At 38.3% G+C, this 22,417-nt stretch overlaps 1 protein-coding gene across 1 annotated transcript in view; it reads left to right on the top strand.

Annotated features, from left to right (window-relative positions):
* The window catches only part of GTF2F2 (general transcription factor IIF subunit 2), a 158,301-nt gene that overhangs the window by 14,460 nt on the left and 121,424 nt on the right, over positions 1 to 22,417 (top strand). Inside the window, exons 3-4 of the mRNA XM_025924322.2 lie at positions 9,697 to 9,715; positions 11,063 to 11,207. Coding sequence (XP_025780107.1) covers positions 9,697 to 9,715; positions 11,063 to 11,207 — 164 coding nt within the window. The remainder of the gene's footprint in view (positions 1 to 9,696; positions 9,716 to 11,062; positions 11,208 to 22,417) is intronic.

Raw genomic sequence — 22,417 nt, forward strand, 5'->3', positions numbered from 1 at the left:
CTAATCAGATTTTCCTGCCTACTACTCCATTGGAAGAGCTCTAGTTGGTCTCCAGTGCCTTCCTTTTAGTTAGTTAGTTAGTTAGTTAGTTAGTTAGTTAGTTTAGTTAGTTTTTGCTTCACTACAAATCACCCCCAAATTTAGTGGCCTAGAACAAAAACCTTATTATTTGCTTATAATTCTGTGGAGCATTTCTGTTTGGGACTGACCTGGCCTTCCTGGCTAGAATGGCTTCACTTATGTGTCTAGTGGTTGGCTTGCTCTCAGCTGGGACAGTGGCCGTGTGTGTTTTATCTGCAGCATGCTCATTCACATGATGGTGAAAACTCCTAGAACAAAAGAGAGAGAAGTCCCAATACACAAGCACTTAGCAAACCTGTGTTTGCATCATGTTTGCCAGACTCCTCAGGATGCAACTCATAGCCAAGCCCAGGTTCATGGGGAGAGCAATACAGTCTACCTCCTGGTGGGGGTCACTGCGAAGGATTTGTAGTCATTTTTTGCAATCTGGCACATCTACCTTCCTAAATCTAAGAGTCACCTGTCAGCCTTCTTAATTGTCCTTCAACAGAATTTTGACATAGTGATTATTCCAATCCTCCAACCCTTTTTTTCATTTCACTTCTGGGACACCACTCCTGATTGTCGTCCATAGGGGACTGTTCCTTCTCAGTCTAATGCTGGCTTCTTCATCTTCTCAATCTCTAAATGTTATTTGACCCCAGGGTTTTCTTTCTAGTTTTTTTTTTTCTTCCTTACCTTTGTTCTGACAGATCTTTTAACCCTTCATTTTGTTTTAACAAGATGTTGATTGGAAACAGGCATGGTTTTATATCCAAAGTTCTAAAGTTAGGTAAGGACAAGTAATATCTTATTTTCTCAAGAGATGGTTACACATTTAATAGCAGAACGAGGCTTGAATTCAGGCCTTGAATTGTAAGAAAACTGCAGTAGGTTTCTGTTGTGGCTCTGTCACTTACTATCAGTGCGATTGTACAGGCCACTTAATCTTTTGAGTTTAGGTTCCTTATGCCTAAAGTTGCCTGTTTTGCAAGCCTTTTTTATGAATCCAGTGAGATAGTATGGAAATAGTTGTCATTTATTTGCATTTATAACTGGAAAATTAACATATTTCTGGAAAGTTGTAGATAAATAACATTTTTTGGTGAGTTATCATACTTTTATTGAAAGTATAAGGGAATGCAGACTTTGCATACTTTTAATTGAAATCTGGGGTGATCTTTTTTTCTTTTTCAACATGGAATCCCTTATAACACAGATAATTACCTACTATTTCAGTTGTGGACTTCAGAATTTCTTATAATTGGCTTTACTGAAAATGGGAACCACTATCAAGATTAAATCTCAGCAATATGTCACTGAAGAAAGGCAGACTACAGGAAAAATGTATTTTAATGGTGGACCATGTTGTTTTATGTAATAACTATACTAGAGCTCAAGACCTGGGTTCTAGTCCTAACTGGCTATTGATAATTATTTGGCCTTAGCTATCTAAACCGTAGCTTTTTTGTTTGTAAAATGTGGATAATAATGCCTTACCAACCCATAGAGTGTTTTTGAGCAAAAACAGCTTAGGGTTTGTTAAAATGTTTTGTAAACTCAAATGTTGTCCTTTTTCTGCCGTGAATATTGTGTTCCTCAAAACCTCTGTGGGAAGAAAATACCTGGTTGAAGAATGTAAATTTTGGGGGGGGGGGGTGCAGGGAAGAAGGGACTAGTATGGGAAATGGGATAAAAGCTGAGGTTCAGCAAACCTCTGCGAGCTCTTTGCTCCCTGAAGTAAAGGCAGCATGCTAAATCAGCAACGGTGGGTATGTTGCAGTTTTATCAACCTTTGCTGGGGAGAAAATTTCAAGATCTGCATGGTGCGGTTGTTCATTCATTCCTTAATTTAAAGCAGACAGTTTACACAGTTGCATCTAGTATAGGGTGGCCATACCCCTGGGTTTGCCTGGAATAGTCCCAGTTTACATGTTTTCCCTATGCAGTTATTAATAGTGTCCCTGCTTTCACGCTCTTGAGTATCCTGGTCTTGACAATAAACTCTTTGCTTTTAATGTTATCAGGTGTGCATGTATTTTTTTTATGTTAGCTAAAGGACCTGGCAGATCATCTACCTAACATGAAATATAATCAGTCTTGTCTTATAGAGCTAAATCCTTTTTTTTTTAATTTTTTTTTTTTCAACGTTTATTTATTTTTGGGACAGAGAGAGACAGAGCATGAACGGGGGAGGGGCAGAGAGAGAGGGAGACACAGAATCAGAAACAGGCTCCAGGCTCTGAGCCATCAGCCCAGAGCCCGACGCGGGGCTTGAACTCCCGGACCGCGAGATCGTGACCTGGCTGAAGTCGGACGCTTAACTGACTGCGCCACCCAGGCGCCCCTAGAGCTAAATCCTTTTAATGATGAGAACAGCTTTATGGTAATTACTAACATTGCTATAGAAATGCTTAAAAACAGCTTGTTCCATGGTAGGTCTCCTGGCTGTCTGTCTTGTTTGTGCTATTAATTCTCTTAGTTTTCATTCCTTATACTGAGTTACTAAATTCACTATTAAATGTAGGGTGATGAGGAATGGCTTTGCAGTGCCTGTGACTAGGTTCTCAGGATTTTAATTGGTTTAAAGTAGATATGAGTCATAGGGTTATGTGGCTATAAACAAAAGGCTCCCTTAGTAGATGTTTGTTGTTTAGGATGAAGTGGGATGATAATCTCACTCTTCTCTTTGCCACTTAGCATATGGTGCAAATATTAAGTTCAGTTCTAGTGCTGTACTTAGAGACATGGACAGATAAGTTCCTTTAGTAGAGTGAGACAAGGACAAAGAAAAAACTAAAAAACTCAGTGTCCTATGAGGAATATTTGAAGGTACTATGGCTGTTGAGAGAAGATTTAAGGCAGACCAGGTGAAACCATTTTCAAATATTTTTAAGGCTAGGAGATACATAGTCAAGTATGGATTCTTAGAGGAAGACTAACCAGTTTATGGATGATCTGTGTGGCCAAAGAAAAAAAAAAAAGTATATTTGCGTAAAGCATGAAAACAAGGTTTTAAAGAGCCAGTGTGACATAGTGGCTATGAGTATGGACTCAGGAGTCATTCAGCTCTGGGCTTTATCTAGACCTTGTTAACTTACTAGCTGTGTGACTTTCGGTAAGTTGCTTACCCTCTCTGTTTCCTCATCTATTAAAAGGTTGTGGTATTAATACTTCAGGGGTTCAATGCATGTAAAATAGCCAGTAGTGTTTACCTACTGTTGTGCCACATACTGCATAGTACAGACTCTGTGTTGTGTATGATGTGTGGGTATGGACCTCCCTTCCCCGGCACATCTCCCAAAGGTAAGCAGCAGCAGTTTGCAGTGCCTTAGATAGGCCAGAAGCCAGGAAGGTCTGTGTGGTGCGGTTGTTCATTCCAGCAGAGACAGTGCTGTGGAGTAGAGGAATTGGGAGAGGCAGAGGACGGGGAGAAGACATGCAGGTGGGAGTGCAGCTCTCCCCAAATTGGTTCCGTTTACACCTGAAAACAGGAGAATCCAGCCTGTTGTAACAGCTGGTGACATTTGGGCCATTTCTCTTAGGCAGTTTATGCAATGTTTCTAAAGCATTGCACTTGGATTATTTTTATACCTTTGGACGTGTGATGTGTACTGCGTTTCACTTAGCTTACGGTTTTACTTTAGGTTAAGTTTTATTTGTTTTTTTTTTTAATTTAAAAACTTTTTTTAATGTTTATTTTTGATAGAGAGAGAGGGAGAGGGAGTGTGAGTGGTGCAGGGGCAAAGAGAGAGGGAGACAGAATCTGAAGCAGGCTCCAGGCTCTTGAGTTCTAGCTTTATTTCTAAACACATTTAACAGGGTCATATGGGGGCCCACTAATAAAAAATATGTGGACAAAAAAATCAATGAGATAGAATTTTCCTGTTATAAAATTGACTAAATTTAGAAACCCTTACTGTTGATAGGAGTTTAAATAGGTGCAAACTTTCTGAAGGCCAGCCTGGCAACATATATATGAGTACACATACATATATGACACACTCACATGTATTCACACACACATTACTGCCCAGAACAAAGTAGAATAATAATCCTGCTGTTTTCTCTGCCAGTTAGCTACCGTGCCAACAGTTCAGTTCTTGGTGCTGCCCTTATAGAAAGACATGGACAAACTCATCCAGCAGTGTGGGACTGGGATAATGAGAAGGCTAGAAATATTAATAATAAAATATTCATGCTCTTGACCCAGCATTTTCATGGCACTTAGCTTCTAAAAGAAATAAGTTAGTGATGCAGAGATTGAGGATATTCATTTCATCATTGTTATAGAGAAAAATTAGTAACATTCTCAAATTCTGTAGCAAGAATTAATGAAGTAAACTGGGGACATTTTGAAATTATTTAATACTTTTTTTTAATTTAAAAACTTTTTATTTAAAAAAATTTTTTTTAATGTTCATTTATTTTTATTTAAAAAAATTTTTTAATGTTTATTTATTTTTGAGACAGAGAGAGTGCAAGTGGGGGAGGGGCAGAGAGAGGGAGACACAGAATCTGAAACAGGCTTCAGGCTCTGAGCTGTCAGCACAGAGCCCGATGCGGGGCTTGAACCCACGGACCGCGAGATCATGAGCTGAGCTGAAGTTGGACACTCAACCGATGGAGCCACCTAGGCGCCCCTAATGTTTATTTATTTTTGAGAGCGGGACACAGAGTGTGAGTGCGGGAGGGTCAGAGAGACTGGGAGACAGAATCTGAAGCAGGCTCCAGGCTCTGGGCCGGCCACACAGACACCAACGCGGAGCTTGAACTCACAAACGGTGAGATCAGACCTGAGCCGAAGTCGGATGCTTAACCGACTGAGCCACCGCCCCCAAAAACTTTTTCATTAAAAAATTTTTTATTTTAATTTTTAAGTAGGGCTATGCCCGGTGTGGGTCTTGGACTCATGACCCCGAGATCAAGAGTCCTGTATGTTCCACCGACTGAGCCAGCCAGGCACCCCAGTATTTTCATTTTAAAACAATGTCAAGCTACAGAAAAGTTAGTTAGAAGAGCAGTATAAAGAACTTTTGTGGTTCTTTGGTGACTACAAGAAGGACATTCTCCTACAACAATCACAGCACACCCCTCCAAATCAGTAGGTTAACATCATATGGTACTGCCTAATCCTTAGACTTTATTCAGGGTTTGCCACTTATCTCCAGACTGTTTTATAGCAAAAGGATCCAGTCCACAACGTTGAATTACATTCTGTTGTCCGTTCTCTCAGTTTCCTTAAATCTAGAACATTTGGAAGTCTTTGATTGACTTGTATACTGTATAAGTGTCAACATGCTTGATGTTTACAAGGCTGTTATTTTATGTAATTTGAGTTTGATGTTTCTTCATGATTAGATTGGGGTTATATACCAGGTGAAACTGGGTTCTTACTGTATTTTAGCAAGGTTTATGTGTTTTCATTTTGTCCCATTACTGGTAGTGGTAACTTTGATCACTTGATTAAGGAGCATCTTCTATGCTTTTTCACTGTAAATTTACTCTTTTCCCTTTTATAATTAATATTCTGTGAGGTGGTACTTGGAGACTATATATTCCATGTCTTTTTATTTATTTATTTATTTATTTATTTATTTATTTATTTATTTATTTTCAACATTTATTTATTTTTGGGACAGAGAGAGACAGAGCATGAATGGGGGAGGGGTGGAGAGAGAGGGAGACACAGAATCGGAAACAGGCTCCAGGCTCAGCCATCAGCCCAGAGCCTGACGCGGGGCTCGAACTCACGGACCGCGAGATCGTGACCTGGCTGAAGTCGGACGCTTAACCGACTGTGCCACCCAGGCGCCCCTTTTTTTTTTAAAGTTTATTTATTTTTGAGAGAGAGAGACAGAGTGCAAGTGGGGGAGGGGCAGAGAGAGAGAGAGAGAGAATGAGAGAGACAGACAGAATAGAATCCAAAGCAGGCTCCAGGCTCCAAGCTGTCAGCACAGAGCCCGATGTGGGGCTCGAACTCACGGACTGCAAGATCATGACCTGAGCCAAAGTTGGACACCTAACCAACTGAGCCACCCAGGCGCCCCATGTATTCCTTTCTCATCAGATTTTCCACTTTATTAATTTATTAATAAATTTTTATTAATTTAGCTATGTTAGTGTGAACTCCAGTTTTTAGTGTGGATTCCAGTTTTAGTCAGTGAGTCACAGTTTGTTACTATCATCATTTATTCTCATGTTCAGATTGTCCAAAATGCAGCCACTGGAAGCCTCCTAGCCCGGTTCCCATGCCCCTTTGTACAGTGTGCAGTTCAGTATTGCAGCCCCATGGCCTTTTGGCATGTCTTCATCATTCTTTGAGCACTTACTTTTTGTCGTAGAAAAATGGTTTTGGACTCACCTTGCGTATTTCTGTCAGAGCCTGGAGTCAGGCATTTCTCCATGGAGTCCTAGTTCTTCTTCTTCTTTTTTAATGTTTGTTTATTTATTTTGAGGGGTGGGAGGCGGGGAAAGAGGGAGAGAGGGAGAATGAGAATATCCCAAGCAGGCTCCACGCTGTCAGCACAGAACCTGACTTGGGGCTCCATCTCACGAACTGTGAGATCATGACCTTTGTGGAAATCAAGAGTCAGACGCTTAACCCACTGAGCCACCCAGGCACCCCCCCACACCCCTTTATTTCCTGACCCTGCTAGGTTCTGACACACTTCTTGTTGAAGCGTTCCTCTATAGGGATGCCTTCCTTACCCTCCTGGGCGCTGACACCTCGCCCCAGGCTATCCCCTCAGCCCCAGGCACTTGCTTTCCATCCCATTCGGGTTATGCTGCCTCTTCTCAACCCAGTCTTCAGATACCCACCTTCCTTGGCTCCATCTAATGGTTTTTGAACTGGCTTTTCTTTTTTTTTTTTTAATTTTTTTTTTTCAACTTTTTAAATTTATTTTTGGGACAGAGAGAGACAGAGCATGAACGGGGGAGGGTCAGAGAGAGAGGGAGACACGGAATCGGAAACAGGCTCCAGGCTCTGAGCCATCAGCCCAGAGCCCGACGCGGGGCTCGAACTCACGGACCGCGAGATTGCGACCTGGCTGAAGTCGGACGCTTAACCGACTGCGCCACCCAGGCGCCCCTGAACTGGCTTTTCAAGAAGGGAATGTATGCATAGGAATTAAAACAAAACCAACAAAAAATCCTGGAGCACAGTTAAAGACTTGGTATTATTTGGTTGATTTTTTTAACCTTCAAAAAGGGGATGTTTTATTGGCTGTCAGTAATTAGTGAAAAGTCTCCTCCCATTGATGTCACATCTGAGAAGTATTTAAAAAGTGTAAGAAAAAGACAATTTTCTAGTAAGGCCAGAGGAACTGGATTGGAGTGTAAAGAAATAGTGGCGGGGTATTGAGAAGTGGATTCAGAGTGATGAAGGACTGACTTGCACAGCATTGTGAGGCATTCAGTGAAAGGGTGGGCTACATGTTCATTGCGTTCATTTCTGAGGATATTACCGTGTTTTACAGTAGTTGATGTTTATAATTTTAACCACAGGTTATCATGAAAAAGATATATTTTATTGGTAATATTGAATGACAAAAGGTCGTGTATACGTCATACATTTATATGCCAAGACAAAAGAATATCTAATCCTTTAAAAATAAGTCTTAAGTCTTTTTTATTCTAGAAAATTAACTCATCCAGAGTTCATCAATCTCTTATCATTCCAGCCAAGATGATGTTATAAATAAATATATGAAAATAAAATTGTCATCCCCTGTTGTGTTCTCTAATTGCATCTGGGTGATTTTCTATCCCCCAGACTGGAAATGTCAGCATGATCTTTAATCAGTCCTTTTCCCCTTGCTGCCTACTTCCAATCATTTCTTCTTCTGTCAGTTCTGACAGCTCAGATATCCTGCCACACACTCCTCCTCTTTGCATTCTGCCATTGCCTGGTTAAAGCCTTCATTACTTTTTTGTGAGTTTTTGCATTAACCTCAATTCAATTCAGTAAATATTCTGCAAGTGCTTTCCCTGCATCTTTGCCTTTATTTTGATTGCGGCACCTCTGTCTGAAAGGTTAGCTTAATTAAATGTCCCTAGAAGCCAGGTCCAGGAGTAATGGGGAAGGGACTGCAATGAATTCATTGCCTGTCTGTGCATGTCAAAGGGATTATTGTCATACTGAATTGAGGGGTGGGTGAGGGCACTATCGATGCCAAATCTTCCAGTCTTTTGAGAGGAGCTGCAAATGCATATTTTTACATGAAATCTTAGAATTTTTTCACTTCTCTTTTAGGTGCTTCCCAACAAAAGGGTGATGAACATTGCATTTTAATATGTGAAAGACTCTGAGGAGTCCTGCAGTAAACAAATCTGTTTAAGATTCTGGATTCCTTAGTCTGGCCCAAGAGGCTCTTTACCACTTGACTCAAGCCTACCATTCACTGATGTTAGAAAGAATGTGCTAGATCTTCTCACTTCTGTGTTTAATTGGATTACTCTCTTAACCTGGAATGCCTCCGTGTTGTTGACCTCATCTCTCATTTAATTTGTCTTTTGCTAGCTTTCTCATCTGCATTTTCCTGACAGCACGTTGTACCTGTCATAAAGTTATTATCCTGTTTATGTTGTTCATGGATCGAATCGTTTTGCATTAAACTAGGACCTTTGAGGACAAAGACCTGTGTTCATACTGTATACCATGCACCTGGCACAATGCCTAATGTTTGTAGACACTTCATCACAGAATGAGTGGTTGAGCCTCTGAGTGAAGGCAGGTTGGAACTCAGTCTGGTGTTAGGGAGAAACAGTAGTTTTCTAACTGGTCTTCATATCCATTTTATATATATTTTCTGGTGCAAGTTTCTAGGAGCATATTTTATACTGTATTCTTTTGTTCATGCAATACATGTGGCTCTCCATTGCCTAAGGAATAAAGTCCATGCTCTGCACTGTGATATTCAAGATACTCTGTGGTCTAGCCTCAGTTCTCCTTTATAGTTCATCTCCCACTATTCCTTAGTTTGTACTCTCCGAGCCAAATGTGACTACATTTTCATGATCAGACTCTTTGTGGCTTTGCTCAGCTGATACGTCTGATACTATTTTCCTGTCTCAGCCTGTTGAAATCCCAGTACCCTTCAAGACTTAGCTCAGGCTTTCTCTTTTGTTAAGCCATTCCTCAACTCCTAGAATGGAAGAAATGGTCTCCTATCTGATCCTGGCACATTGGGATTCTCTTAAACATTAATTAGAATTTATCTCTTGTAGTTATGGATATAGCTTTTATATCTTCTGGCTGGGAACAGATATTACATCCAGTACTTTGCTTAGAGTAGATATTTAATACATGTTTTTTAAAATTAGACTATTATATAGTATGCAGAAATAAAGGTAACAGTAACAAGATCATTACTTGGATAAACTGTTATTAGGACAGGTTGCAATAGTGTTAAGTGATATAAACTTATAACATGTACACAGGGGATTAATGTGGTTTTTATTTTTACCAAATGATTACAAGTAGGTTAGTTGAGGAGAGCCAAGGGTAAATATTAGTTGATCTATGTAAATGCTATATTTTATGTAAATATGAAATAGTGTTATTTCTTTTAGTTCTTAACATACATTTGAAGAAAACATGAAATCTAAATAAAATTCTTTCCATTCTTTTAGGAATCAAGGAAGGACTGAGGTAAGATTATTTCTATGAATATTTTATTGAAAACATGAGATTATTTTACCATGTATTAGTAATAGTAAAGAGAAGGTGGTGTTTGCATTCTGGAAAACTACATCAAAACACTGGCTGATGGTGAGGAACACATAACAGTATAAATGTCACTTTTGTGTGAATGAATGGACTCCTTTCTAGTCGTTCATTCTTAGCATTTTTCTGCTTTGACCCAAAATATCCCTTCACTGGGTACTATGAGGCTTATTCTTGCTTCAGTATTACTCGAATATTATTTCAGTGTGGCAAAGGCATTTGGTCTGGATTTTTCAGGGCTTTAGGTTTTGACCCATTAAGTCCAGGACATAATTGTGGTACCTATCACATACTAGAGAAGTATTTAATAAATGCTTTATGGCCTTTCCTTTGTGGTTGGGAGATTAGTATTTTATGTTTATAAATCCCTTTGATATAAAATGTGAGGTTCCTTTGGGGAGAGCTGGTATGTAGTAAAAATCCTTGTGAAAAAACGTCTACTACGTCTTTTTTATTCTAAACCTCAATATTGAATTACCTTTGTAAGTATTTATTTGTATTTGTTAAAGTATTCAAAAATAAAACAGCACCATGTACTCCTACAGCAGTCATTAAGACCTAAAAAAGAAATACATCCCCTGCTTATGGGAATGTTTAAGCTTTCTAGTAATAGCTCACTTTTTCCCCCTTTAAGTACAGTCACCTTTTAAATACTCTTATAATATTCATTAAGCAAATACTGTTTTCCTTCTATGTGCCAGGCCCTTTGCTATATATTTATTTATATTATATATTTAAGTATATACATTTGTAAGGATATAAATGTGAGAAGATAAAATCCCTTGACTTCAGAGACCTTAGGGGAAAAAATTTATTCCTGTTTTGGAGCTAGAGTTTCTTCAGCCATAAACCAGAGAAAAACATTTGAAAGCTGTCACCCATCTTTATAATGGTAGATTAGCCCCATTATTCTGACAAATGGGAATAGATTCTCTTTTTATGACTAAGTATTAAGGATTTTTTGATAAAGTTTTAGAAAAATGTTGAATAAAACTGAGGGCTGATGGGGGGTGGGAGGGAGGGGAGGGTGGGTGATGGGTATTGAGGAGGGCACCTGTTGGGATGAGCACTGGATGTTGTATGGAAACCAATTTGACAGTAAATTTCATATATTAAAAAATTAATAAAATAAAAGAAAAATGTTGAATAAAATGACTAGAAATTGAGGTTCATATTTTTAAAAAGGTATTTGATTTATAATCAGAATTTCTGTGAAAGATACTTTGAATACATAAGTCTGTTGTAATAAGCTTTTGTTAATGTGTCTGTTAGGTGTCATTTACTTTGAATGAGGATCTTGCAAATATTCACGATATTGGCGGAAAACCAGCTTCTGTCAGCACCCCTAGAGAACATCCATTTGTCTTACAAAGTGTTGGAGGACAGACATTAACAGTCTTTACTGAGAGCTCATCAGGTAAGTGGGAATAGAATTATTTAATGTGATTCCAGTACTTGTTATATAGATGCTGTGTCTCAAATTACACTTTAAGGTCATTATCGAGGCTGCTTTACCTGTTGTTCTGTCTACCTCTATTATTCATTTCATGCTATTTGTTTCTCTACTTTCCTGTGATTAATGAAATTTTGGCTGTTACTCGAAGGGTTTAATTTCCATTTGGGGCATGAAGAAATAGAACAAAGCAGATGGAAGAGTCTGGTGCATCAAGCTGTCTTCTAGGATGTTGAAGAAACAGTATTCTGAGTTTTGCCAAGATAAGGTCATACTTTCCTGTTTTGGTAAATTGATATTCAGCAACTATAAGTTGTGTTTAAAAAAATACTGCTTAATATTAGGGAATATTTTAGTCTGAATTTTTGCCTTTGTAGGTTTCAGTTCTAAGAGAGCCTTTTTAGTACCGAGATTTGAACTGTTTTTACTTGGTTTTGACACTCAAGAAGCTCTGTGTTAAGTACAGTTTGTAAATTTTGTGTGTTTGCTCTGATATTCTACCAGTTCAGTAAATCAGGAGCAAGTGTTTCAGTTTGTGCATTAGAGAGGGAGATTTTTTGCAGCATATGTATATGTTTATTTTCATTGTTTCTTGATTTTTAACCTTCTCTGAATGTAGAATATTACTATTAATGTAGCAGGGCAACTCATTTTAATGGAGCTAATTTCCTATATCTAATTTAAAAAGTTTGTTGGTTGTGTAAGGAAAATGATTTGTGATTTTGTCATATCTGCATTAAACATTACAGGGGCGCCTGGGTGGCGCAGTCGGTTAAGCGTCCGACTTCAGCCAGGTCACGATCTCGCGGTCCGTGAGTTCGAGCCCCGCGTCGGGCTCTGATGGCTCAGAGCCTGGAGCCTGTTTCTGATTCTGTGTCCCCCTCTCTCTCTGCCCCTCCCCCGTTCATGCTCTGTCTCTCTCTGTCCCAAAAATAAATAAACGTTGAAAAAAAAATTAAAAAAAAAAAATTACAAAGAAGGCTATAAGAAATTATAGTATGTTAAGGATGTTATTGTTATAAAAAAAGAATATGTTCAGATACATTTTTTGTGATGTCTTAGAATACCAGTAGCTATAAAAACTGATCTAAAAAATATTAGTATTTTCCCCCACTTTTAATGTAGAATGTAACACAGGGGTAAAATAACTTTTCTGCATGTGGTTTAGGGTAAAAGTTTTGTTTTATTGCATTATTCTGATGCTACAATAATATTGATACTATAATAATGTGTAGTATTATGGGAGGTAGAAAGTGTTAAATACTTGCATTTTCTCTTGGAGAGGATTCAGTCATTCAACAAATATTTATTGTATGCCATGCAGGGCATAGCACAGGTGCATCCAAGGAATATGGTGTTTGTCTTGTGATTGATAGGATTTAATAATACCTATTGAACCTGTGGGTTTTTTCTACTTTTGTGTTGTCCCTGGAGTAGAAGAGGCATAGTACCAAGATCGTAAATAGGAGGCAGAACCGTGAAAAAGTTTGAGGTAGGAAAATTTTGAACTACTTTTGTAGAAAAAGGTATCCTATTTCAGCCTTTTTACATTTTACTAAATTGCTAATTTTTTCAACATGTGATTTATTACTTATATAAAAGACAGTGATTTAGCAGGCTCTGTGCTGACAGCTCAGAGCCTAGAGCCTGTTTGGATTCTGTGTCTCCCTCTCTCTCTCCCCCTACCCCGCTAGTGCTCTGTCTCTGTCTCTCTCAAAAATAAATAAAACATTAAAAAAAATGAAAGTTTTAAAAGACAGTGATTTAGAACGATAAGGTTTGTTATCCTCAAAATTTATCTTCCATTAAAAATTTTTTTTTTTAATGTTTATTTATTTTTGAGAGAGAGAGAGAGAGAGGAAGCATGTGCAGGCAGGGGAGGGGCAGAGAGAGAGGGAGACACAGAATTCGAAGCAGGCTCCAGGCTCCGAGCTGTCAGCACAGAGCCTTATGTGGGGCTCGAACTCACAAACTGCGAGATCATGGCCTGAGCCGAAGTTGGACACTTAACCGACTGAGCCACCCAGGCACCCCTTTATCTTCCATTTTTAATCTCGTAAATTCTTTAGTTAGTATTGTTCTCTTTTTGAACATTTTGTGTTCACATTTCTGGTTACAGTGTACTCCAAAGTGAATATGGTATTATAAGGATTATCTTGGCAGGGATATGGAAGTGGATCAAGATTGTCATCCTTCTTCTGGAGTTTGGACAATATGTTCTTGCTTTGTAGAGCTGTGGTAATACAAATGCAAGTCTAAGTTGCTGCTAGATGCTGCACACTATAAGGAAACTTTTTTCTTATTAATAGCAGTCATTTCGGTTTAAGTCATTGTTCCTTGGTTCTCCTTGCACTTTTCTGGGCTTTGTTTTCCTTATTTGTGAAATGGGATAATAATTATTTATGTTTATGTATAAATAGGAATATATTTAAAACACAACAACACTCTACATAATAAATGGTCAGTGACTATTAACTTTTATTATTAGATTTTTTTTTCTTTTCTTTTTTTTTTTTATAGCTCTAGCTATCTATAGATGTATATATTTTTTTAAGTAAGCTCCGGACCCAATATGTGGCTTGAACTCAGCCATGACCCCAAGATCAGGTGTTGCATACTCTACTGACTGAGCCAGCCAGGTGCCCCTATATTAGATCTTGTTTTTAAACACTTTAGGTTTCAAGTTTATTTTAAGCCATGTGCTTGCAGTTTAGCTGTCTGTGTGTATACCATTTGATGAACTTGAGTCAATAGAGATTTTTGTTTATTTATTTATTTATTTATTTACTGCTTTATTTATTTATTTATGAGAGAGAGTGAGCGAGTGCACATGTGTGTGCAAGAGCATGAACAAGGAGGGGCAGAGAGTGAGGGAGACACAGAATCTGAAGCAGGCTCCAGGCTCTGAGCTGTCAGCACAGAGCCTGACACGGGGCTCGAACTCGTGTACCGTGAGATCATGACCAGAGCTGAAGTCGGACACTTAATCTACTGAGTCACCCAGGTGCTCCCGTTCAGTATTTTTGGATTGCCTCAATGACCGAGGGGAAAAAAAAAAAAAAAACAACTCCATAGAGTTTTTTAATGAACCACTGTTTTTAATGATTCAATTTTATATGTTAGAGTTTTTTTGTGAGGATGGAATTAGAGGGGACTGATATGTTTTACATTGTCTTCTTAATTAAACCATTCTGCATTTCTTGAGTGTTCTGTGACCACAATTCGTTTCTAGTTGAGTATTCCTGTCTGAGGGAACATGTTTTATTTTTAAGACTATTTGGGGTTTGACTCTTTTTCTGCCTTCACATTTCTGCCTTCACATTTCTCTGTGAATTCTAAGTCTATTTCTCTATTAAATATATTTTTAGCTAGTCTTCTTATCTCTGTACCAGTATCTAGAGAGAAATGCCTGTGTTCAGTCTTCACTTTTTCCTGCTTGGATCTTTGGTTTAGTGTTTTTATCTACTATTTGTTGGAAATTAAATAACTTATGTTTCTTTTATAATTTACGTCCTTATGTTTGTTCGAACTTAGGTTTTATTCTTTATAATTGCAAATCCTAGACTAAAAGTTGCTATTCATTCATCTGTTCCGTAGATATTTAATTCTAAGCTCTGTTAGAGTAAGACTAGACTTTTGTTCAGTTGGGCAACTGGTATGTGGAAAAAATAAGTGTTACAGGAAGTACTGTCATGGAGCTATGTATAAAGAAGGAAAAAGAGTATGCACTTTAATTGAAGGAACTGGGAAAGACTTCAAAAATGGAGATGATATTTGAGCTGTACCTTAAAAGTATATGAATACTTATATGAATAAGTGTGCCTTGAATAGGAGGAGGGAAAGTAAAGATAAAAAGCATTTTTCTTGCCTTCAGATACCCTATTCTTCTTCACTTTGCTTTCTCCTACCTGTCATACTTTGTCATAATCTATCTAAAATCCATTAAATAGTCCTTGTTGGATCAAAGCAAAAAACTCAGTTGTGGACCTGATAGTCTAGTTTACAGACAAAAAAGTTTGAACTGGTGCCGTGGGAGTGGAAAAGAATATCCTCTTCGAGAGATAACAGAGGTAATTTTGACAGCTTTTGGTGATGAATTGACTCGGACAATTGGATGAGTGAGAAGTCTAGAATGGTTTCTAGGCTTTTTTGGCTTGAGCATCCGGATAAATGGTGAGATCATTACGGAGATAGAAAATATTGGAAGAAATGGGTAGGATTAGAGCTGATAGAACCACGGTGGCATTTGGTGTTCTAAGTTTTCATTACCTTTGACCCTTCTGCAGCAGTTCATTAATTCAACAAACTGATGTTTGTACCTGTTGTTTGCAGGACCTCTTTTATTTAGAGTTGGGGTACTTCAGTGAGTAAAATCCCAGTCTTTATGGTGCTTACATTTTAAGTAAGAGGAAATAGCAACAAATAATAAACATAATGAGTAAATTGTATCTTAGTCTAGAAGGTGGTAAATTATCTGAGAAAAAGGCAGAGTGGTGTCAGGAGTACTGGGTTGAGGGTGGGGCTTGCAAATTTAGTTTGGTCAGTGTGGGTCCATTGAGAAGATGGGATTTGAACAGCCTTGAACTCTGTCCGGAAGACGTAGCCACGTGGTGTTAGTAAGCCAGCTAGGAGTTCTCAAGGCAGAAGCAACAACACATTTGCCCTGAGGTGGGAGCAAGCCTAGCATGTTCCAGGAGTAGCAAGAAGGTCAGTGTAGGGTGGAATAGATGGGCCAACGGGAAGAGTAGTGGGCTAGTGGTAGTAGGAAGCTGGAGCAGAAGGGAGTTGGCAGTGACCGGTCATAAAGGAACTTGTAAACTAGTAACAGTTTTGGATTTTATTCTGAGAAAAGTGGGGAGCCACTGGATGGTTTTGAACAGAATAGAGATTTGATCTGATTTACATTTTAAAGAATGACTCTGGCCAGCAAGTAGAGAAGAGACTCTGAGGGCAAGCGTGGGAGCTGGAGGCTACTGCAGTAATCAGGGGAGAAATGACAGAGGTCTTGGACCTCTCAGTGGTAGCCGTGACAAAGGCCTGGGCTCTCATCTGATGTCCAATCCCATCTTTTTTTTTTTTTTTTAGTTAGTTTTTTTTTTTTTAATGTTTATTTATTTTTGAGAGTCAAAGCATGAGTGGGGGATAGGCAGAGAGAGAGAGGGAGACATAATCCAAAGCAGGCTCCAGGGTCTGAGCTGTCATTGCAGAGCTCAGTGCTGGGCTCGAACCCACAAACCATGATATCCTGACCTGAGGAGAAGTCAGACACTTAACCGACTGAGCCACCCATCTTTAGTTGTCTGAACAGATAATCCACTTGGATTTTTTGTTACAAAAGTCATATTGATTTTTCCATTCGTTTATTCTCCAGATATTCATATTTCTGTCAGTGATAACATCATCAGTCTTTTATTCTCTTGGCCATGATAATTCTTAGACTCCTTTTACCCACACATTTAGTCAGGTGTCTCGTTTCGTCATTTCTGTTGGAAAAATCACATGTAAATGTTTGTGTGGTCCCCTGAAGCAGTCCTGTGAAAGCTTCACCCATCCTCTCTACCCTCTCTGGTTCAGTCTGCTGGAATCCCTTTTACAGTAGCTTCCTGGCACCTGCCCCTGCTTTTCCCCTTTGTGTCCCCCCTCCCCTCCCCACCAAGGATTTGTTTGCCTTTTTTAGTTGAAGCCACCTTCCTTTGCTGCTCTAGTCTTGCTTGATTCTTCTTTCTTGGTAGTAAGGTTTGTTTTACTCATTTTGCCCCTGAATTAAACCTTGTGGGTAGGATACTGTGTCTCATGCTTATCTCCATAGTGTCTGGGCTAGGATCGAGCAATATAGTGGGTGAGCAAAGGTGCTAAAATCATTTATTTTCTCTTAAGAATTACTACTCCAAAGGTACATTTTAGAATAGTTTTTAAGGGAGATGACTTATTAGTGACAAAGGATGGGCTTTCTTCTTCAGAGTTTCTTAAGACGTTTGAGGTTCAAAACTGAATATTAAATTCCTTTGTTTCTCACTTTATTTCTTGCTCGTTATATTTTAATTTTGGCACAGCTGATTCTTTTACTTTTTTTTTTTTTTTTTTTTTTTTTTTTTTTTGCTAATCAGAGTAGTTCAGCACTGTGTGCTGTAACACTTGGTTAACCACTGCACACATTATAATAAGACCTATTCCCTGGATAATATAGCAGCTGAGATAATTGGAAGTATGAGAATTTACTTGGTGGTGGCTTGCCTTATTTTAAGCTTGAGTTTGGTAACGTATACCAACACATATTTATCTTAGAATGTATTTGAATTTGAAGTAAATGTATATCTGTGGAAATGCTCCTTGAAGATGGAGAATTACTAGTCATGTTGGAAATACTGTAGGATTTATAATAATCTGCCTCATATGGACTGTCCCGCAAGTATGGTAAATGAAGCCCAAATATAGGTAATCTTTTTATTTCAAGTTGAATTTTTGACTGTTAATGAGAAACATTAACTTGGTGCATTTCCCCCATTTGTTGAGGATGGGATATTGTATAATTTTCAGAGGTGTGAATTAAGCTTTATATATGTGTGTATGTGGTTGTTAGCACTCAAACTACAGCTCTTTTTTGTTGAATTTTTTTCTCATCACTGCTTTTAAACATGACTTACACTGTGTTGCCTAAATCATCACCATATGCATATTACTGATTGCCATGCAATGGGACTCTGAGGTTTTATTTAGCCTTATCTGTCATAATTGTAATGATTTTATATCACTTTAGTGCAGTGGTTCTTGAACTTTTTGGTCTTAGAGCTCCTTTATACATTATGTGTTAACATAAATCACATATATATGTGAAAAAGCCTTGTTTTCAAAAAAAAAAATAGGGTGAAATGTGGCATTTTGTAAATCACATTAATATCTGGCTTAAAAGACTAGCTGTATTCTCCTGCCCACTTCTGCATTCAGTCTAGAGCGGTATGTTGATTTTGGTTAAGTATCTGAAGAAAATCTGACCTCTGACAAATTATGCAGTTAGAAAACAGAGGAGTAATTAATGACATTTTCAGATAATTGTGAATATTCTTTTGATACTACACCAAAATTTTACTAAGTGGTAGTTTCTTAAAGGTTTGTTGCAGCATACAATTTGAAATCGGATCAGTAAACTTTTTATAGTCTGTTACATTGAAATCCACAAGGTTTATTCAGTAGTTTGAATGGATCTTTTACCTATGCATGATTTTGTAACATCACATGTGCATCATTTTGAGAATGTTGGTTCACTGAGTTGTGCACTTCTTCCGCATGTTGCCATGTTTCCTTACTCAATATTGAAATTTTGCATTCATTAACATCACTGTGTTAATCAGAAGATCTTTAGGTATTAGAGTGCTGTCAAGTTTATGGTGATGGGTATAAGTTTTTAACAAGGGCTAATTTTCATTTTAAAGGTTGAATTTTAATTTTTAAAAATTTTTAATATTTATTTTTGAGAGAGAGACAGAGCACAAGTGGGGAGGGGCAGAGACACAGGGAGGCACAGAATCCGAAGCAGGCTCCAGGCTCTGAGCTGTCAGCACAGAGCCCGACACGGGGCTCGAACTCAACGAGTCATGAGATCACGAGCCGTGAGATCATGACCTGAGCCAAGACTGGACGCTCAACTGACTGAGCTACCCAGGTGCCCCTGAATTTTATTAATGGTATCAGATACTCTCAGTTGTTTCTTTGAAAGGATGGGCTTATTCCATTCATTTTTGAGAATTTCTTCCAGATACTTGAGCCTGATAACCAGAGTTTGTGTGGCAGCCACCTCTAAGTGTCGTCCGCTTTAGCAAGTGCACCGGGCTTTCCAGTCTTCCAGTGAGTTATGTGCAAAGACCCCGGTGGCAGAAGTCGGGAAGCCTTATTTTCTCCTTACTCTTGAGTAATGGCCATGCTACTGAACATTTGGGATCATATCAGTTTCTGGCACTTTTATACTTGTCAGGAAGAACAAACTGAAACCAAAATGTATGACCTTAGTGTTTTGTGTATTTCCCGAGCTGCCACCAAGGTTTGTGGCTGACTGCAGAGGTTCAGCTTTGAGATTTCTGCCAACTGCCTGAGTCAGGCCTACTCTCTGGAAAGTTAAACCTAATAGCAGAAAATGTTCCTTTATTCAGTGGTTGGAAAAGAGAGTAAAAGGCATGTTTATACTCTTTTCATGTTCAGGTATTCATGTATAGATACATGGTTGTTATATAGTGTGGATTTCATAATTTGGGGATGAGGGTGAGGAGGAGAAAAAGGAAAACTTGTAAGAATAACATTAAGGTTTGGAATCACAAGTTAAATCCATTAAAGCTGATTTATTTTTTTAATGAAATATTTCAAGCCTGTAGTAAAGTGTAGAGAATAGCGTAACTTGTGTGCAACATCTCTATTTCATAACTTGATATTTGCCATATTTTTTAAGGATATAAAACATTTTAGATACGGTTGACATTCCATTTTCTTTTTCCTGGTCCCATTCTACCTTCCTTTCCAGAAGTAACCATTGTCCTGGAGTTAGTGTATATTATTGTGAGAGTTTGCAATTGCTTACGACAAATTCTTCACAATATTAATGAAGAAAACAAAATTCTTTAGAGATGGTTTAAGCAGTGTCATCTGAATTTCTAACAATTAGGGAAATTCAGTGTTTAGATTGAATAGAGATTTTTTAGTGTAGAGTATTTCTTGACAAGCCTTTTTTTTGTTCTTTTGTTTCTTTACTGCATGAATTTTTTAAATTTCCTAGAATTTAACATAAATTATGTGATCAAGGGGCACCTGGTTGGCTCAGTCGGTTGAGCATCTGACTTCGGCTCAGGTCGCGATCTCACAGTTTGTGGCTTCAAGCCCCACGTCGGGCTTTGTGCTGACAGCTCGAGCCTGGAGCCTGCTTCAGATTCTGTGTCTCCTCTCTCAGCCCTTCCCCGCACGCTTTGTCTCACTCTGTTTCTCAAAAATAAATAAATGTAAAAAAAAATTTTTTTTTAAATTATGTGATCAAAAGTAATTATTAATGAGAAACTTAAAAACTCAATCCCATGTTTTCTGGTGAGAAATACTGATTGATCGGTGAAAACTATGAGGATAAAAGAAAATATTTGAATTTTGTGTTAGCCTTACCACTCATGCATTTTTTATTTTGGTAATGCAGTCTTCTGTATCTGTATTGTGATAAGCACACTGTCAGTGTTTTGAGTATGAGTTAGGTAATATAGTATTATTTCTCAGAAGAATTGATGTATAATTTATGCTAGGAATATTGGCATGTTGGTTTTTTGTCAGTTTTAGTCATTGCTATGAATTGGTTAAAGTAACCTAACTTTAGAAAGCATCTTCAAGTTTTTATCTTTATTGTATGTTGTGTTTACTCTTCTTAAAATTCTGTGATGCTCAGTTTTTATCCTCAAACCTCTCATTTCCTTTTGGTAAAGCAGCTGAGAAGAACTTGGAAGGTTTTTATTATGCCTGGATGTACTGATAGGCTATACAAACATGTTTCTCCTTTTTCCTTTTAATTTTCTATAGCTTCCAGGTTATAAAGTTGGTTCTTTGTTTTGATTCATGTATACTTAGGAAGAACCTGGCTTCTTTACAGACATAGTAAAATCAGTTTTACAGTGCATATTATATTACTTTAAGTATTAAAACTAGGTCTTGAAACAGTGTTAATTTAAAACTACCAATGTTTGGGGCGCCTGGGTGGCGCAGTCGGTTAAGCGTCCGACTTTAGCCAGGTCACGATCTCGCGGTCCGTGAGTTCAAGCCCCGCGTCAGGCTCTGGGCTGATGGCTCAGAGCCTGGAGCCTGTTTCCGATTCTGTGTCTCCCTCTCTCTCTGCCCCTCCCCCGTTCATGCTCTGTCTCTCTCTGTCCCAAAAATAAATAAATGTTGAAAAAAAAAAATTAAAAAAAAAAATAAATAAATAAAACTACCAATGTTTTTCAAAAAAAGTAAAACCATCTTAATTTAAAAAAAAATCATTTTCTTTGGGTGTTTCAAATAACTTTATTGCCATTTAGTACAAGCAGGGGAGGTGCAGAGAGAGAGGGAGACACAGAATCTGAAGCAGGCTCTAGGCTCTGAGCTGTCAGCACAGAGCCCAACATGGGGCTTGAACTCATGGACCGTGAGATCATGACCTGAGCAGAAGTCAGATGCTCAACCGACTGAGCCACCCAGGAGTCTCTATTGCTATTAGTTTTTTAAACCTTATGCAAGACTGTTGCTCACAGACATGGTTTTGTCTCTGGTTCTTTGAGCATAAGTGTATTATTCTTATATCAATATTTAAAATGGAGAAAATGCCTTACAACTGATTTTTCTTTTTCTGCCACACAGCCTTTCATTATGGAAAGAGAAGACACATTACTTGGTTGGCTTTATACTTTGCGTGCTTAAAAGATAGTACTAATACAGTAATTCCTTACAGAAAAAAAGAAGCTAAGACTTTAAATTTGGTTTATTACTTTAAAAAGCAATTCATACTCTATTTATTTTATTTTATTTATTTATTTTTATTTAATTTTAATTTTAATTTTAATTTAATTATTTTTTAAGTAGGCTCCATATCCAGTGTGGGGCTCAACCTCATGACCCCGAGATCAAGAGTCCCATGTACTACCAACTGAGCCAGCCAGGCACTCTTCACGTTCTTTTTTTAAATTTTATTTATTTATTTTTTATGTTTAATTATTTTTGAGAGAGACACAGAAAGACAGAGTGTGAGTGGAGGAGAGAGAGAGGGGACACAGAATTTGAAGCAGGCTCCAGGCTCTGAGCTGTCAGCACAGAGCCCAGCGCGGGGCTCGAACTCATGAACTGTGAGATTATGACCTGAGCCGAAGTTGGCTGCTTAACCCACTAAGCCACCCAGGCACCCCTCACATTCTTTATTTATTTGTTTTTTAATTAAAAAAATTAATGTTTATTTCTTTTTTGAGAGAGAGACAGAGTGCGAGTTGGGGAGAGGCAGAGAGAGAGACACACACACAGAATCTGAAGCAGGCTCCAGGCTCCTAGCTGTCAGCACGGAGCCCAATATGGGGCTCAAACCCACGAACTGGGAGATCGTGACCTGAGCCGAAGTCAGATGCTTAACTGACTGAGCCACCCAGTCGCCCCCACATTCTTTATTTTATAAAACGTGCATGGGGCACCTG

The sequence above is a fragment of the Puma concolor genome, chromosome A1, assembly GCF_028749965.1.
Source record: "Puma concolor isolate L17-30 chromosome A1, mPumCon1.1.hap2, whole genome shotgun sequence".
In the NCBI taxonomy this organism is placed as follows: Eukaryota; Metazoa; Chordata; class Mammalia; order Carnivora; family Felidae; genus Puma; species Puma concolor.